General features: G+C 37.3%; 3 protein-coding genes, 1 long non-coding RNA gene and 1 pseudogene across 6 annotated transcripts; 3 read left to right on the top strand and 2 right to left on the bottom strand.

Annotated features, from left to right (window-relative positions):
* Window positions 1-29: 29 nt before the first annotated feature.
* LOC109065566 (cleavage factor polyribonucleotide kinase subunit 1) lies at window positions 30-3,538 on the bottom strand. The gene is given in 6 exon segments (XM_042738148.1): window positions 30-951; window positions 2,134-2,271; window positions 2,374-2,495; window positions 3,044-3,155; window positions 3,246-3,440; window positions 3,443-3,538. Coding segments are annotated over 6 exon segments (1,344 nt in total). The 5' UTR covers window positions 3,524-3,538; the 3' UTR covers window positions 30-255.
* Window positions 3,539-5,875: 2,337 nt separating this feature from the next.
* Window positions 5,876-7,049, top strand: LOC109103011 (selenoprotein H-like). Its single transcript, XM_042737685.1, is given in 5 exon segments — window positions 5,876-5,999; window positions 6,341-6,467; window positions 6,656-6,671; window positions 6,673-6,799; window positions 6,930-7,049. Coding segments are annotated over 5 exon segments (399 nt in total). The 5' UTR covers window positions 5,876-5,977; the 3' UTR covers window positions 7,037-7,049.
* A 743-nt stretch (window positions 7,050-7,792) lies between these two features.
* LOC122139538 lies at window positions 7,793-9,716 on the bottom strand (annotated as a pseudogene).
* Window positions 9,717-13,157: 3,441 nt separating this feature from the next.
* On the top strand, window positions 13,158-14,061 carry LOC122139539. The gene is made up of 3 exons (XR_006156375.1): window positions 13,158-13,206; window positions 13,347-13,435; window positions 14,034-14,061. It is a non-coding gene; the product is annotated as an uncharacterized LOC122139539 (long non-coding RNA).
* Window positions 14,062-16,271: 2,210 nt separating this feature from the next.
* LOC109102594 (short coiled-coil protein b) lies at window positions 16,272-19,213 on the top strand. Of its 3 annotated transcripts, none has more exons than XM_042738152.1 (5): window positions 16,272-16,340; window positions 16,742-16,845; window positions 17,771-17,851; window positions 17,971-18,109; window positions 18,992-19,213. In XM_042738152.1, exons 2-5 carry the CDS (start codon window positions 16,827-16,829, stop codon window positions 19,032-19,034), a joined length of 282 nt encoding a protein of 93 aa, XP_042594086.1. In that variant the 5' UTR covers window positions 16,272-16,340; window positions 16,742-16,826; the 3' UTR covers window positions 19,035-19,213. The 3 variants fall into 3 exon arrangements, with proteins under 3 accessions (XP_042594086.1, XP_018971532.1, XP_018971531.1); XM_019115987.2 differs by lacking the exon at window positions 18,992-19,213 and adding an exon at window positions 18,486-18,760; XM_019115986.2 differs by lacking the exon at window positions 18,992-19,213 and having other exon boundaries at window positions 17,971-18,760.
* The last annotated feature ends 19 nt before the right edge of the window (window positions 19,214-19,232 follow it).

The raw sequence follows: 19,232 nt of genomic DNA on the forward strand, positions 1-19,232 counted from the left end.
TGAAAGAAAAAATTGGCATGCACAATGACTAGTAGTCAAACAGGTTTCGGTTTGTTTTATTGTTTGTTCAGAAGGACAGATGAAATTGCAATTGAATTTATTTTAAAAAAATACAGAAGCTTTTACTTATGTACATAATAATTAAAATTAGTCCTCTGAATATTAAACCCAGCTATAAATATGTTGTAAGAACATAACAAATGTGAAAAGATTGTGTCTCTTTTGAGTAGAGATCTCTGCTAGAGTTGTATGCTTCTATTTAAGGTCGATGAAACGAATGTCCATGATGAGCAGAGTGTGTCGCGGCAGGGGTCTGGGCGCTGGTGAGAGTACCGTCATCACCTGAGCTTGTGTGTCCACTGCTGTCACAACTATGAAACCACACACGGGACTCTCTAAAATCCCTCTGCTCTGTCCTGCACCCACCTCGGCATCATCATCCACCGAACTCACACTCAGCACATGGTGGGTTAAATCCCTGCCAGGGCTGACTGGGACGAGTTTGAGCTGGGTGTCGTCCTGGGACATACCCAGAGGGAGACAGGAGTCTGGAATTGAGGGTGCACCGATCTTGTAAATACGCACATCTGAAAAACGCACATCAAAAGCATGAGGATAAAAGGAAGTTCCACGGAAGCCGTAGAAGTATTCCCGGATCTTTTCGTCCCGTGACTCTCGACGGCAGTCCTTGGAGCGCTCCACCACTCCGCCGGACTTTGGCAGAAGGACGACACGTACAAAGTGTGGCAGGTCACGTTTAAGCTCATTATAGAGACGCTCCTGGTCCAGGACTATAACAACATCCACCTGGAAGGCTGAAGCGCAGTGGACCAGAGCCTGGTAGCCTGAACCTTTGACCCAGCCACAAGTGTTGATTATACAGCCACCCACACTAGCCTTGCGGTTCACCTCACAGCGCTGAGAAAACACTTCTGCAAGGCTGGAAGTCAGCTACACACCCAAAGAGAAAAAAAAGAGACTCATTATTACACATTTTATTAATATGTCTGGATGATGCATACTGAACCAACTAAAAGTCAATATGAAACAGCATTCATAACCCATTTTACATCTGTAATCTAACATACACTGTTGTTCAAAAGACATTTCTTAGGCTCAGCAATGCTGCATAATTGTAAAAAAAAAAAAAAAAAAAAAAAACAGAAACATAATGAAATATTATTACAAATTAAAATTACTATTAATAAAATATTTATTCATGTGATGCAAAGCTGAATTTTTAGCAGTCATTACTACAATGTTTCAGAATCATTCTTATATAATTCAGTTCTCAAGAAGGAATTATTATTAATATCAATGTTGAAAAACAGTTGTAATGCATAATATTATAGGGGAAACCATGATACTGTTTTTATTTGCTGGATTCTCTGAATTGAAAGTTCAAGAAAGTTCACTTTTGATCAATTTAATGCATCCTTGCCAAATGAAGGTATAATTATTATTTTTTTAAATCATACTGACCCCAAATGTTTGAATGGCATTGTATTACAATCTAACAGTATATGACAAAAAATTAGGAAAAGCACTATTTTCTCTTTAAGCGGCCCAAAATATTGAAGGTTTGACAAAGAAAAAATCAAAAAGGTCAAAACCCAGAAAGCTCTAAAAAAAAAAATAGAAATGGTAACAATTAAAATAGTTAATAATATTTTATTAAGCAGTATGTAACATAAATACAGTAAATTAACATTTTTTACATATAGAATAACATGCACTGATGGACCAAGAACCAGGAACATACATGAAGTAAGTGTAAACACTTTCACTGTAGTAATACCAACTGTTGCTCTGCAATGTTTTTAAAAATGCAAAAGATGATTCATCATTGTCATGTCATCATGCAACTGGTGAGTACTACTTCTCCTTCAGTTACTGCTACAGAAAGTGACTTTATTGTTTTTGTGTTGACAATTGCAGAAGAACAAGACTTTAGAGTTCCATTAAGAGAATGCATCTGCTCCTAGTTATTATTGATTAAACAGTGGCAGGATAGTTTGGAACTTTCTATTTTGTGTGCCAAGCTCAATCTGTTCAAATAATTTATGGGCCACAGCTCAGTTTATCACTGAAGTGTAAAGACAACACTCCTTTAAGTGCAATTTTTGTCATTACCTTGTTGTAAGTTTGAATGTTTGTTCCCGGTGTGGTAGAGCCAAAGTGAAAGACAAGCGGAGCCTGCACAGAGAAACCTTCTTCTACATCAGCAGGACGCTCGGTACACAGAGCTGACATAGTTCCAGGCACAGAGACCTACAGACAAGAACAATTAAACATGCATATAACGCTTCATGTTTCACAAGCCTGTAATGTTTAGCAGATGTTGCATTGATCATTCAGGCATAATTTACTGACGTTGCTCTGGCCGACATCCAGTTCTACCAGCGTAGGCCTTCGTCCCAGTCGCACAGCATAGTTCAGCAACACTCGACATACTGTTTTGACTTTCCCACTCATCATTGGTCCGACACCATTACCTACGACAACAAAACATGTTTTCATTTGTTATATTAAATATACATTACTATTCAAAAGTTCATAAGGACTTGATAAGATATTTTAATGTTTAATTAATTACTTATCTTACACTCACCATGGCTGCATTTATATTATAGTAATATAATAATTTAAAATACGTTTTCTCTTTTAAAATTTAATTTATTCCTGTGATGGCAAAGCTGAATTTTTACAAGCCATTACTCCAGTCTTCAGTGTCACATCCTTGAGAGATCAATCTAATATGCTGATTTGTTGCTGGGGGTCGTTTTTTTTTTTTTTTTTTTTTAGCAATGTTCAAAACAGTTGTGCTTAATATTTTTGTGGAAAGTGTGATTTTTTTTAGAATTCTTTGATGAATAGAACAGTTTTTAAGAGAACAGCATTTATCTTTTATAACATTATAAATGTATTTTTACTGTCATATTTTGATCGATTGAACACATACTTGCTATTGCTAAGTAAAAGTTTTTTTTTTTTCTTAACAACCCCAAATTTTAGAAACAAATTGTTTGGGAAGTTTGATTACATACCCGAGGGCCTCTCTCATGGTCTTTCTCTGCCTGACGTCTCATCTGCTCTAGAGCTGCATGGGTGTTGAGATACAGCAGCATGGGTGTATCTTTGGAAATATAAGCCACCTATATTTATGGGGGAAAAAAGACATGTTTGAATTGATTTAACATTCCATGTCATTATACACATCCACTGACATTGTTAACCTATCTCACCTCCGTCTTGCCTGACAGCGACACACTGCAGCCTTGCCAGGTGAACACAGCAATCTTAGAGCCTGGCCCAAAAGTGTACCTTTTATTTCGGTTCAGTTCGGATCCGAACACCTCTGCCAGACCGGACAACAGCTCGAGCTGGACTCGTTCTCCGGCTTCGACCTCAAAGCGCAGTTCTGTCTCTTTTCTCCAGGTCAAAATCGCGTACCTGAAGTGCCAGCGCTGCCCGACGAACTCATGCCCTCCTCCGCTGACTTTTCTGAAGCTTCTGCAGTCATGGCTGTGATAGATAGAGAACTAGGATGTTCAAAAACTGAAATATAGCTAGGTACTTGTATTCTTAAAGATGAGAAAATAACAAATATATCCTGTTTAAATTCGTCCCCTTTTTTACCTCGGCAAATAACTGTTAACTGTTTACCGTGTTTTATTTGGATTATGTCAAATAAGTTCAGATACTATTAGCTTGTTAACGTTAGGCTGTTGAATATAATTAAATTGATGGAGCTCGGGCTTTGCAAATAATATTATTAAATATACCGTAACATGCCTAGAAGAACCGTCCAAACATCCACTGTTTCTGCTAATGTTTTGCCTTGTTATTTAGAAATTATCCCTCCTTTCCTTACAGCACCGAGGACGAGGAGCGCTGTTTATCCACCAGCTCACAGTGATGATGTCGTGTCGCGTGTAGGTGATGTCACGCAGTGGTTGACCAATGACCAACAAGATCCTCGCAACTTGTTTTTAACTCTGAAGTTGTATCTGTGAATTTTTTGAGCTATATGACTGCGATTACTAAATGTAATATACTAAAAATCTGGGATGCGTTGCGTTGACGTTTTTATTACTGATTCTAACTAGCTATATATAGCTAGTTAGAATCAGTAGCATTTTTAACATGCACACCATGTTCTCTTGACATGTCAACATATGTGTGTATAAAAATGGTAATTCTTATTAATTTAGCTGCATATCACAGTACATGTTTACAGTGAATAATATGCTGTTTGAAATGAAAGTTTTGAATGTATATAGCTAGTGTCTTCTCTTACTATTTGCAACATTTTGTTGGAGTAAATGAATGTGGATGGATGTGGTGATGCACTTAAAAAGAAATTGAAGGAATAAAATATTCTATATAGAATATTTTCTATAAAATATTCTATTTCTATCGTCACACATTTTAGATTTAAAATAGCAAAATATAAAAAATAAAACTTAAAAAATAGCAAAACAGGAAAAACAAGAAAGCCATGAAGGCTGTTGACGATTTGTTCAATGAATGTGTTCCAGTATGTCGGTTTATTTATTTTATTTAATTTGCATTTATGTTTTTTTTTTTAATGTATTTATATTCTATGCTTTGTCTTTGATTTAAAGATTCCATCTGCGCTCCAGCTCCATAATGATGTTTCAGAGTATGACGCACATTACAGAATCAGCGCGTGTTCTACAGTATTTGTAATTTTGTAATTTTTTCTACAGATAGATTTATTTAAACTTTCGTATTACTTTTCTATAGTTAAAAATTATTTTATCTGTAATATACATATTCATTTACGTTAATTCGGGATTTGCTGCTACGAAATCACACACTATCCACCGCATTTAACACTGTAAATGAATTAAAAGGTCTGGATTTTTGAAGTTTGATAGGCCTATGTCTGTGAACTGTAGCAAAGTCCTCTTTCTATAATCTTAGACTGTATGATGATCGTTTCTCTCAGACCATTAGTTGGGGGCGGTAATGGTCACTCTGGTGGTGATCAGATTTAACTGTTAAAACATAAAACATTACATTTAGACTGTTGAAAAGGGAAAAGGGATGCTTAAAATGTAGCCCAGTCTTAAAAATCGCTGACAAAATGGAGCAGCAACATTATACATTTGTGACAGCTTATTTAATGTGTTTCTTTTGTAAAATCTGAGGTTTGACGTGGTGTTTATCTGTTTGTCCTTCATAACAGTTTGTCCTTCAGACGCTAACTGATATAGCACGTAAGTGATCAGGTAAGTATGATTTTAGAATTCCAAAAATATTCCTTTATTATTTGTGTTGTCTGTTTTGTGCTTTATCACAGAACTGACGGTCTAATCATATCAGAGCTGTTAGCTGACGGTGACTGTCCCCATTCCTCCTCTTTTCCACAATTTTCTCTGTCTCTGCTGTCATATCCTATTCAGTTTCAAGCATTTAGAACTGTACTGTACTGTACTGTTACCACTAATTAAAAGTTTAAACACATTTTCATTTTTTTTAAGTCTGTACATTAACTGTGCTGTAATGAAATTAACTTTGATCTTAAGAAAATATATAAAGGAAAGTGCTAGTTTTATCATTTCTCAGTTTTCTGTTAGGTACAGTATTATAAAAATGCAAATAAATAAATACATTTCTGTATTTCATTTATTCATTTCAATTTTGATATTTGTAGTTCTTAAAGATAAGAACTCTCAATTCTCATAAAGTAACTCTTCTCATTATCTATCATATTAAAACAAATAAACAATGTATAATCCATGATACCCCAATACCGTGATTTTTTCAATATTTTACACACGCCAACTACAAAAAATTTGATTTCGTGAGACTGTACAAAGACGACTTATATTTCTTCACATTCCAGACAAGAAACTTTCCACACCAAAAGGTGGCAGTGTCCGTCTCACTTTCTTTTTTCTTCAGTGATATAACCCGCCAAACTCTCTTCACCTCATGTGTTGCAGAAATGGCGACTCGAGCCAAATCAGGTGCGTTACACGTTTTGAAACATTTGTGTAGTAGTAGTCTATAACGGAGTGAGTTTCTGTTAACCAGTAATTATTAATATCCTCAGTAGCCTTATATATAAATATGTTGCATTATGAGTTTTCGTATTTGTTTCGTTTTGTTGTTTCTTCAATTGGAGTCATTCTGCTTGTGTTTGGTCACGCCTTACAATCTCAGTGATTATACATTTCACATTAGGAGGCTATGTCTTTTATAAAATCCTTGAAATGCAAAAACAACCAAATAAATATCCTCTCCCCCGGTTATATAATCAATCCTATATATGCAAAACTGAAACTCTGTGATGCACTTTAATATGCAGGTCGTGGAAGGAAGCGTAAGACTGACGTGGATGCAGAAACAGCTGCAGTGGAGGAGAAGAAAGAAAAACTTGATGGAGTTGACAAAAAAGATGAAGAAACAGGACAAAGGGTCGTCATTGAGCATTGGTGAGGACGCTGAAAATGTGTTCATGCACTGTTTATTGTGTAACAATTTTTGTGAATTATTTATGGATGCTTTTTTTTATATTTAAATAACAACATTAAAGAGGTGAAAAATACCCCCTTAAAGTTAAATACATATGAGACTCCCTTATATTTGAATCATGTTCTGACTTTTTTTTTTGTTTGCATAGCAAAAGCTGACGGGTTTTATGGGCGGAATGCTGAAGGTGTGCGTGAGGCACTTGCAGCTTCGCACCCTGAACTTTGTGTGGTGCTCAATCCTCAGAAACCTCGGAGGAACAGCTTTGAGATCATACTGATGGAGGGAGACAAAGGTTAGACTGCCATGGAAAGAACCCCAACCAGTATTCAGATGCCTGCATCACTGAGTAACAATATTGCATTTTATTGTTGTCCAAAGAATTATTTCTATATGCTGCCTTTGTATTTCTTTCTCTTGAGCAGAGGTTGTTTTGTGGTCTGGCATTAAGAAGGGTCCTCCACGCAAACTAAAGTTTCCTGATCCAGCTGAAGTGGTTTCTGCTCTGAAGGAAGCGTTGAGGAGCGAGTAGAGGTTATAAGGAGTGAGTCCTGTTGCTCCTTAATTTATAATAGCTTTGTAATGGCAGTAAACTTAACTTTCCTCATTTATTTTCTCCCTCTAGTCAGTCGTCTTGTGTTCCTGGACACTGGATGCATAATGATGTAAATGGACTAATGGGAAAATCTCCCCGTCTGTTTTCGGATGATCGGCTCTGTTGTTCCAGACTGGATAATTGACCTCGCCTTGGTTTTTCTGTTAAACTCTCTTTTTTCATGGTCTTTTTTAGTCAAAAATAAAGTCTAGAGTATAGTTACATGTTGTGGCTAAAGTTTTTATCAATTCAAACAGTTAATCACTTTTATACTGTTTATGTGCATTATTATAATGCTAATTTTGCTGAGTAAAAAATAAAGTCTAGAGTATATCACCACTGGGCCTTTTGTAATTTTACTTTTGAGAAATGCATTTCCTTTTTGTGCTGATTTCTCAAAATTATGTTTTTGCTAGGCTATTTATAAAATCAAATTACAGAAACAGGTCAGTATTGTACCCTGGTGTGACTGAAGGCTTATTAGCACATAAATTAAGACTTCAATATTAAGATAAGCCTAAAAAACAAGATTTTCATATGCCCAGTATGTTGTGGTTTACTTTTTGGATATTTCGGTTAATTCCTAATATTTAATTTTATAGGCTGTAACCAATACAATCCTTTTGGCATCATTATGATTTCCTTTAACATGTGCTTTAAAGAGGCATGTACAACAAAACCTTGACACCTCAGTAGTTTAAAGAAAAAACTTTATTGCAAAGCAAGATATTGTCTGCTGTAAGCAGTAAGTGCTGTGTGTTGAGACTTAATTGACTGAGAGCATTATTCTTCCAAAAGCTTTTCTCTGAATAGAGCTGGAATCGAAACTGCAGCCTTATATCAGGCCATAAATCCATATTCTTTATCCAAAGGTGGTACTGTTCCAAGCCACATTGGCTGCATCCATATCAACAAAGTTTATATAGATCCTGAAAAACAATACAAGGTTTTAATAAAAATAATTGCATATGACATGCACACACAAAGCATAATATGAAGAGTATATCTTATTTAATATGCATGCAAATGCATAATAACAACTGAAATGTATTTCAAAATTTACAAGCTGAAACTCAATTTGTGCAAAATAATGTAGCCAGCTGTAATGTATGGATTTACCTGTCAGGTGAAATTCCAGGTGTTTGTTGCGTTGAGCAGGCCCATAAGAAGTTTGGAAGTATTTGCTTATTTATTTTTGTGCCCCCCCAATCTTTCCGATGCTGGTGTGAGAGAGCAGAGTGCGCACGGATCCCCTTTGCCCCCAAACATCATCATCTGATCCGGGATGATGTGTATGGCGATGTACTGTCACATAGCAATACAAATAGAAAGACACAAGGGTACATAGTTAATGATGCACCTGTTTTCCTCTGAACACAGATTTTTTCAAAAACAGATCTAAAAGATTTATCCAAAAATCTGACCGAGTCGGTCCAAGCACTTCTCGAGTCAACTAACAGACCCAATTTTCACAATAAAAATAATTTTAGTATGGTGTAATGCAGTGGTTTTCAAACTTGTCCCTGGGGACCCACAGCTCTGCACGTCTCCCTAATTTACACACCAGATTCAGATCATCAGCTCATTAGGAAGGAGCACCATGAACTCAAATGAGTGCGTCAGACAAGGAAGACATGCAAAATGTGCAGAGCAGTGGGTCCAGAGGAACAGGAGTGAAAACCACTGGTGTAATGTAATTTGGTTTATTACAGGGTTCCTCAAATCTTGTCCTGGAGGGCCAGTGCTCTGCAGAGTTTAGCTCCAACACTGATCAAACTCACCTACCTGTGATTTTCTAATGACCCCTGAAGACAACCTGATTAGCATGCTCAGATATGTTTGATTAGGGTTAGATCTAAAACTCTGCTGGAAACTGGATCTCGTGGGCCAGATTTGAGAATCCCTGGTTTATTATAACCTTACAAATGACATTGTTTTTTATGAATCAATACGGCACCAAAACACTGAACTGAAATACACATTAATGTAATACTTTAGTACTTAATAAAAAGCAAAAGGTGCCTGCATATGGATTTTTTGTAACGTTTGACTCAAGTATACTCTGTCACACGTGGGATCTGGGAGAACGCGGTCACGTGATTCGTTGAAAAAGCATGATTCACGGAAATTAGTCCAGACTTCCCCATCACTACTTAAGCTTAAATCGAGACAAATGATGTATATAGATCTCTTTAAGTTTAAGGACCCATGAAAAATCCAGACTTTTAGCGACAGCTAAAAGGATAACTGTAGATTAAGTCTCTTGTATTTTTCATTATATCGAGAGTAATGATTTACGGTTACATTTTATTATTTTAAGCAGACTAATATAAAAAGTTCATACGATTTGTGGGACATGTGAGAAATGCAGTGTGCTCGCCTGCGCGGGTTTGCCCATCGCTTTGGCGAGCTGCTGCGTGGCCTCCGAGAGCAGCTCAGCAGGAACCGCGTCCTTAGACACGTTTGTGTTCACCACGAACATCGGCATGACTGCAACAGAGAGACAACTCTTACTGCAAAATAGTGCACGCTGGAAGGATCAGACACCTTCAAGAATGTATCCAGATGTGAGCGCGGGTTGAATAAGGTAACTGTGATGCCAGTACTTCCTTCTATGCTACCGTAAAACACCATATGAGAGTGCAGCCCCGTTAGCATACCACAGTTGCTCGGCTGGCGCATGCGTCCCTAGAAGTGCATGATGCAGAAGCATGGCACAACCAAAGACCGTTACCTGAGCCCCTAAATTACACGTGACTAATTACGCTTCGTGTTTTTTACATAATTATACATAAGTATTATTATTTCAATAAACAGTATTATGCCATTGAGTACAATATTATACAACAATATAAATAAACAACCTACTAGAGAAAACAACTTTTTAAGTTCTACTGAAATACTGTAGAAATAAGTAATTTCTATGGTAAATAATTTAAGAAATGCCAGTGGAATGAAAACACAGCAGACATTTCACATGTTTAAGATCCCCCATGAAAAACTGCTGAACATTTACATAATCAACGTTATTATATTATTATTATTAATAACTTATATTACCAAGTACTCACATTAAAAATACCATAATTAATATAAGATTAAAATGAAACTCACTTTATAGTAAAAGAGAAAATTATTATACATTACATGCATAAAAAATACAATTATAATAAAAGACGACAGTAATAATTGAGAAAAAATATTTGCTGGCTGCAGTAAAAAGATATGTTTTGGGGTTTCTTTAAAAATATCTTTTTGGACCTATTTGACAATGGCAGCAAGAATATTTATTTTCTTGCAAAACATTGGTATTCTTCAGAATTCTGTTAAATAACTGTCAGTGGAGTGATTGTTGAGAAAGCGAAACTACTTTGTTTTTGCCTTCCAAAAAGAAGACACCGACTAGAAACGACTCTAATCATGTTTTATATCACTGTTTATAATGGGTTTTTATGGGGTTTGTCTCGGTCGCTCCGGCCGGACAAGGGCATCACAGTATGTTTAAGAGGCGTAACATTTTCTGTCACACACTTGTGGCATTCGGCAATCACAAACGCGCTGGGATAGCTGGCCAATGCACAGCACACCTCGCTTTTCAGAGAGATGATCCTTGTGAAAATCCACGTGTTTTCAAAGGCGGGGCATAGAGGAGCAACAATAATGTACAGTATGTGGAGGAAAATGTTTTTTTTTTTTTTTACCTTAAACCGCATAAACACATTTCATTACACTAAATACCAAAAAAATAATGTTCTTTTTAGCAGCATCATATGACCCCTTTAAAAGAAAATCTACCAACAGGGTAGCCAAAGCTAGCTAGCCAAACATTTTGTAGGTCCACTTTTACGGTGATTACGGTAGCTGTGCGCACGCGCGCAAAAGCGACATCCGGAAATAATATTGTAGGTCGAGAATTAAAACCTCTTGAGTTGAGAGGGGTGGTCCGCGACTCGGTGAAACTGTGCCGCTTTTAGCGTCATAAACACTCGTAAACATGAGCACGGATCTTTTTTAGCCGGCGACTATATTTGTGCAGTCATCTGGAGTGGAGTTTCATCATTTGAGGGTTTGATTTGTTGTGGTCGCGAGCACATAGAGGAACAGGGGTCATCTCCATTGGCTTTGTACAAAGTTGGGTTACTTCGGGTGACAGACGTTGCCCACAGTTAATGTCAGGTTATTATAACAGTATGCGCAATTAAAGTACGTGTTGATATTTGCAAAGCGGATGCGTAAAACCATGAAGTGTGACTAGTGTTGATATATGGCGTAACATAGTTTTATTGGGGACAACATAATTTATTATTTGTTCGACTGAAAACTAGTGAAACCAGGTGGCGGAATCAGTCAAGACCTTTCAAGCGCACCTGACTGCTGTCATGGACAGTTTGGTCCGCGCATCAGTGTGCGAGATCACCAAACTCTTCCAGGACACAGTGAACGACTACCTGGTGGAAATCTCGCTGAACAGAAAAGAGAACGAAGCGTTGAAATTGAGGCTAAGGCTGACTGAGAATAATAACTGAGAAGACGAGCGCAAATATGGCATGGGCTGGGCGGCCAGTCGGCGCGCGGCGGGTCTGCTTGGCGCGGAACGACACGGTGCGCAAGCGCGCAGAACAGATCTCCAAAGTAAGCGCACTCTGCAAACTTGCATTCATTGTTGTGATGCTGTTGTTTTATCCTGCATTTTTTTCTGCCTTTGAGTGGGAAAACCATAATGGCGACCTGCTCCTCATGTTCTCAGGTTTCTTTTTCCTTCCTCTCCTCCTCTCTTTGGCATTCCTCCCTCCCCCTCGTGTTCTCCTCTCTCCTCTCTCCCCCTCCCATCTTTCTCTCTCAGGAGGCAGGCAGGGGAAGGAGTGGAGTGCTGATGCGTGGGGAGGAGGGGACTGGAGGCATGAGGGATGACAGGAGGGACGTGTTCCGGGTCCATCTGCCAACTGGAGGAGGTGGAGGTGGGGAGGAGGAGGAGGAAAGGATATGTGTCTCTGGGGAGAGGAATGAGGTGGCCAGCATTAAAGAGGAGGTGAGTAGCCAATCGGATGTGAGGAAACAGCTGCAGGGAGCGGAGGGGAGGGGCGAGAGAAGGAGATACAGAGGCTATGGACAGAGTGAGAAGGACCTGAAAAAGAAAAACCCTGTTTGTGCAAATGCAAACTGATTTGAAAGTGTATATTTTGGTCGATTTTGAAAGTGCCAAAAAAAAAAAAAAACTGTGGCAAACATTACAACCCAAGAATGTATAGTAATAAACAATTCACTTTCCCCCCCTGTCTTTTCCTCTGTATTGACATTATGATATTTAAAGGGATTGTTCACCCAAAATGAAAAATTGTCATCATTCATTCACCATCAAGTTATTCCCAAACTGGTGCGAAATTTCTTTTCTTCTGCTGAACACTACTGAAAAATCATTTAAAGAATGTGTTCACCAAACATTTGATGGGTAAAAAATATACAGTGGATGTCAATAGTGGACCATCAACTGTTTTATTACCTACATTCTTCAAAATATCTTCGAGAGGGTGATAATTGAATGACGGATGAATCGATTTTCATTTTTTGGGGGTGAACTATACTTATATTTCTAAAATATGCATGTCTTTGTTGACTTAATACTGTAAGACCACATTTACATCTGATTTCAACATCTGTATGGGTGATTAGATCACAAGTGGACAGTGTTAATTACCAGTGTGAACAAGGTCAATGCATTTTATCATTCAGTTGCTCAAATCACAAGTAGTCAGAAACACATATGTTCGCATCACTAAAGGACTACCTGTTTACTTGTCATCAAAATATAACCCCTTTATTTTTTTTTTTTTCACTAAAACAAGTTTAAATGTTATAATAACAGCACATATGTAACATAAGGTTACTATCACCTCATGTCTGCCCTAAATGTTTATCGTTTTAAAAGAAATATTTTAATGTGAGCAAAGAGAATTTCTTTTACACCTTAGGTTTCTCGTTCTTTCTGCTTCTGTGGGATGATGGATAAAGGTGGAAGGCTACAGATCAGACTCCCTGAGGCTGTTACAAGAGGCTCTACAGATGAAACCAAACTGAAAGCAGCCCTCCCTCCCCCAGTCCCACCCACGGTGAGCACTGCAGTGCTTTGTTCAGGAAAACAGCTAATAATATTGTCTGTGATTGTGAGCATGAACAGTTAAAGGAATTGTTAAACTGAAGAACACAATTCTGTCATTAGTTACTCAAATATGTGTTGTTTTTTTTTCAGTGAAACGCAAGGAGAAATTTTGAAAACTGTACTCAGTTTTTCATATATTAACAGTACATTGGACCCACGACTGTCAAGTTCCAAAAAAGGTGACTAGTTTTACATTAAAGGAATAGTTCACACAAAAATGAAAATTATTTACTCCCCTTCACAACATTCCAAACCTGTATGACTTAATTTTCTTCTGGGGAACATGAAAGAAGATATTGTTGTTAACCAAACAGTTTTGAATCCCTTTAACTTCCATTGCATTTTTTGTCTATACAATAGAAGTCAGTGGGAACTAAAACCGTTTGCTTAATAAAAATATTTAAAAAGTTCTGCAGAAAAAAAATCTAACCGGTTTGGAAGGGTTGATGAATTAAGTTTTCGTTTTGCACACAAAGCCATTGTATTGATACTTTCTTGTTTGTTTTTGGGAGCTTGACAGCTGTGGCCACTATGAACTGCTAATGTAAAAGAAAAGTTTATAAATTCAGCTTTGCCATCACACCAATAAACTGCATTTGAAAATACTTCCAAGCAGAAAACTGTAGAAATAATATTTCACAATAATATTAATATTTTTACTATTTCTGAACAAATAAATGCAGCCTTGTTGAACATAAGAGAGAGTCCTTTGAAAAGCATTTTAATTTTTGATGTAAAATTGTTCTTGTATCTGATATATCTCATTTCTGTTTGCAGGAGAAATGGGCCCTGCTTCTGCTGGTCCCTGAATCCACTGCTGCTGAAGTGTGGGAGGAGCAGCCAGCCTTGTCAGAGGAACCCAATGCCCGGTGGAGACGAGCTCAGCGGACTTGAGACGGGCCCTCAAGGCGGAGCGTGAACGTGAGGAGGCGGAGTCTGGCTTGGGTAGCCCGTCTCAAGAGACGTGTGGATCTGAAGGTGTGGCGTTCATCGGACTAGATGGTTTATGTAGCTCTCAGCAGGCAATGTCATCCTCGTCACATAGAGCAGACCCTGCTGAACTACAACTCCCAACAGCCCCTGCCAACAAGGAAGAGGAGTCAGGAGGAGAGAGCGGGGACATGCTGCACTTCTGCGCACGCTGCGGCAGTGGCTTCAGTTCCACATCTGACCTCATGAAACACTCTTGCCCTGCAGCAGAGGAGCGGCCCTATCAGTGCTCCGTGTGCGGGAGAGCATTCGGCCACGCCTGGAGCCTTAAGAGCCACGAATGCATCCAGACGGGCGAGCAGCCGCACCACTGCGAACTCTGCGGCAAACGCTTCACGCACTCGCGATCCCTCGAGCGCCATCAGCTGGTTCACACAGGTGAGCGGCCCCACAGGTGTCCGCAGTGCGGCCGCAGCTTCAGTCGTCTCGGGAACCTGGAGAGGCACCAGCGCATCCACACTGGTGAAAGACCGTATGAGTGCGGGACGTGTGGGAGGAACGTTTCAGTCGAGTGGAATACCTCAAACGGCATCAGCACACCCACATTAGTGATATAATGGTGAAACTCCCACCTCTACGAAACTCTCAACACTGCTCTCAGTGCAACCAAACATTCAGTGATACTGAGCAGTTCAAGCAGCATCAATGTCATTACAACACATAATGTTATTCAGTGTTCATGAGAATCTACTAGACCTTAACTAGAAACCCACAGCACTCAAAAGACCTCATCTTCATAATTCTTTTAACTTTTTGTATCTTCTTTTAGCATCTTACCACATGCCTCTGCCTTTATCGACTCCAAAATCACTGACTTGCAGCCAGAACTTCAAAGCAAAGCACATTTAACGCATTGCAATGATATTTTAAAGTGAAATTTCGTATTTATTATTATTTAGAAACCGTCTACTCATTATTCACTGTGTGTGTGTGTGTGTGTGTTATATATATATATATATATTAATAATCACCTCTGTTTCAATTCCAACAGTCTATCAACGCAGATAACTCTATTTTGTTATGCTAGGCTCCTTATAACTGGCTGTGAAATACTTTTTGTGAACAAAGACATTTACAGAAGATTGTTTCTTATTAAAAACAAATAGAATGCTTATTCATGCATTCTTAGGAATCTTTTTCCTCTCATAGGACCCATAGTTTTTTACTCAAAACAGAAGTGAAATATTTGTTGTGATGAGAATAGTTTTTTTTTTTCATGTTGTATTCTATTTACTCAATGAACTCATACTGTGTTGAACGATATGTAACATTGTTAATAAATCCCTTCCAGATGCATACTATTATAGCTTCTTATACCTTGTTTGTTAACGATAAACTTATGCTTAAAATTGCATTCATAATATCATAATTTGGACTTAATACTGTTCTAAACAAAAACGGTACAGAGCAAGGTAAAAATCTATGCTGTAGGCTATTATCATGCAGAGATAATGGAATATATGCAATAAATATGAATAAATGAATTTAAATACAGATGAAAGGCGTTTGTAAATGCTTATGGATATTTTATGTCAGTGGATTTTGTTGTTAAATAACCTCTACCAGTACGCTCTAAAAGAGAAATATTGTCGTCAATTCTGCGCGGACTGATTCAATAAAGAAAGTGAACAAATCGTTCAGTCCAATTCAGAGCTGCTCGCGATGCTTTTTAGGAAACAGCCTCAAACCTGTTGCGCACCGGTTCAACCGATTCATTGAAATAATACAAAACTGACAATAATAATAATAATAATAATCAAACAAACAAACAGATATAAGGTAAGTATCTAGTACAAAAGTATTGTGTTCTAATAGCTTTCTTTTAATCTTTTACTGTGGACATATATTCAAGTAATTTTACATTTCTTTGAAGTTTGAAAATTTGCATTTGTGAATGTAAAATTAGTTTAGGAATATAATTAAATGTGTAATAAAACATACATTTCTTTTGTGGAATCTTTTTTTTTTCTTTTCTATTTTTTTTTCTTTTGTGGCATCTAAAGGGTTAATACATAATCCATGACGTCAGAGTACAGAAGACGTCGCTGGGGTTGTGTGGGACCTCTTCTGCCGGTCTACTTTCACATTGCAAAGGTTTGGATGTAATTTATACAATTTATATTTATGTTGTGTATTTATATATGTATACTTTAAAGCGAAGGACACGGACTGTGCTTCAGCTAGGAGTGTAATGGGCAGTGTATTGGTTTGTTTACCTCATCAGCTGTGTGTCAGCTAACGGCAGCTAGCAGCTGTTTAACGATAAGATATTAAACTATGTTGTGCTTTATTCTGCGTACTTTGACTAACGCGATCTACAAAATTACATAATAATGTGCTATTACATAAGATATACAACCACAGTGCACTGTAACAGTTACAATGCGCATGCTATTTAGTCAAATATGTAGCGACCAGCATTGCAGCACCAATGAAGAAGACTCCACATTATGAATGAAAGCCTCTTTGCAAACTCCCGGTCTGTGTCTTTACAGTTTCCATCAGGCCTTGCCCTCATCCCGAAGTGTGTTCACGAGAGTCGCAGCCCTGCATTTCAAAACAGAAGACGAGTATTTCGCCATGAACTCTGACATGGATGGTGTGGATTCATCTGCAGCACACAGCACATCTACAGATTGTTCTTTCTGAAACTGAATTGATGAGTACAGATTGATTCAAAAATACACCATTTAACACACTATAAATGTGTTAAAATAACTTGCGGGGGGATTTCCCCCCTTTTCCTTCCAAAAGCAAGTTTGAGATGCTTAATATTTTGGAATGTACAGCATTACATCGTAAAGAATGTCTCCATAAATTTATATTTAACAAATATCAATAACACAACATATACAAACCATTTATATTCACACTGTACATATTCATACACAGACAATCTACAAATATGCATACAGGTACATACACACAAATACGACACATACATATATTTACTTAGTGCATATGTAAATTCAATAGAAATAGTGAAATTATAATATAAATGATATATACATATATATATATATATATATATATATATATATATATATATAGCAATTTATCTACTTTAAGTAAAAAAAAATTAATCATCAAAGAAACTCACAAATTCAGTTTCTTTTTAAACATTTCTCTTTTACCAGGTCAAACCATTGACAGTTTTTGTAAGAAATAATAATATTTAAATAATCTTTTAAATGCATATAAATTAAATCTTTATTATCCTTGATTTTAGGAATATATACCTTTTCAACTAAAATGACATTTTAATAAAGATTTTGATCACCCTCAAATTATTTGATTTGAATTCCATGGTAATTAAATGCCAAGTATAGCAAACCATTTTGCTATGTTCAATCAACAGGCAACAACAAAAAGGCAATACCAAAATAAATGCAGAATGTCTTCTTATCTGAACACAAGCCTTTTTCAACATGATTCATTTATTTCTTTCTTATTAATAATAAGCATTAAGGACTTTTTCAGTGACTCTGAGATTGCAAAGTGTAACTCTTACGTTCATCTTCCAGGTGACATAGAAAATCAGGTGGAGTTGGAGGAGAAGACCAGACTTATAAACCAGGTCCTTGAGTTGCAGAATACTCTTGAGGGTAAGTAACCCACACAGCATGTTTTGTCATATAATGTTAACTAATGCTGGGTTCTTTAACCTTTTATTATATTATATAACAAGCATTCATTTCTGTCTTTCTCTTTCTTGTTTTGATAGATCTCTCAGCTCGGGTGGATGCAGTAAAAGAAGAAAATCTGAAGTTAAAATCAGAGAATCAGGTTCTTGGGCAGTACATTGAGAACCTCATGTCGGCATCTAGCGTGTTTCAGACCACTGACTCCAAGAGCAAACGGAAGTAAGAGGGCATCCTCTTTCCCAGAATCCCTTGTGTAGACGGCAACCCCACACAGATAAACCCTTGCCATATCAGCTCATTTAAACTTTTTTGATCCTTATGCCATTAAAATTATAAGTATTTACATTTATTTATCAGTATTAATGTTCTTTAAATGTTTTATCTTCAACAACTTTATTAAACATATTACATACTAAATTATAAAGATACAAACTTGTTAGACCTTATGTTGTTTTGTAGTTTTTTATGTTCAGACAGGGTATGATATTAATATTATTTTTAATATTTTAAATTGTTTTGTCTCACTAAACAAATTGATAACTGATTAAAAATGTAATATGTATTTTGTATTTCATTTCATATTTTTGCTTTCTAGATGAGGGTACGGCTGTGATGCCATGACAGTTGCTCTCTCCCGCTGAGCTGTTTGTCTGTATCAGCACTGATTATACTCCTGTTGAGAGAAAACATTTCAGGCCATTCTGATCAGGGAATGAAATTTAGACCCTTTCCTTGGTGCTATCAACAGAAGGGAGTTCTCTGGCTTGCGTCACATCTGTGCCTCTGAATATCTCAATGCATTTGTTGTGTTTGAATGTGTAGAATCTTACCATTGTGTGGTATGTTTGAATTAAAACAAATATAATTTGCTGTGCCGCGAGTCAGTCTTTAGGCCACTTTGGTGGTTTGCTTCTCGTTCAGTCACCTCACTTCATCTGGGATTCAAGTCTACATATATTCCACCTGAGTTTGGAGGATTGCTCCACCTGCTCTCATCAGAGGAGTGAGGAACTGAGTCTCAGAGTAGCATTGCCTTTTTCTCCTCCACTCTTGCTTTAAATTGTGAATCTGCATCTGAATGTGTGTCTCCTTCTTTCACAGGGTTACCAAAGGTGTTCGGAAGGACAAATCTACTAGTGTTTGAGCATGCAGTAAGAGTAAGCAAACCCAGAACTAAAGCTGAAATGTGAACATAATTTATGTTAAACATTTCCTATTCTGGCTTGATTAATAGGCAGGCTGATGTTCTTAGTAAGTGTGAACATTAGTGTACTCAAGTCTTATACAGTAGCACTGGGTCTGTCTGACCAATGAAAGATGAGGAGAGTTCTTTTAATTATTA

Source organism: Cyprinus carpio, chromosome B14 (genome assembly GCF_018340385.1).
Source record: "Cyprinus carpio isolate SPL01 chromosome B14, ASM1834038v1, whole genome shotgun sequence".
In the NCBI taxonomy this organism is placed as follows: domain Eukaryota; kingdom Metazoa; phylum Chordata; class Actinopteri; order Cypriniformes; family Cyprinidae; genus Cyprinus; species Cyprinus carpio.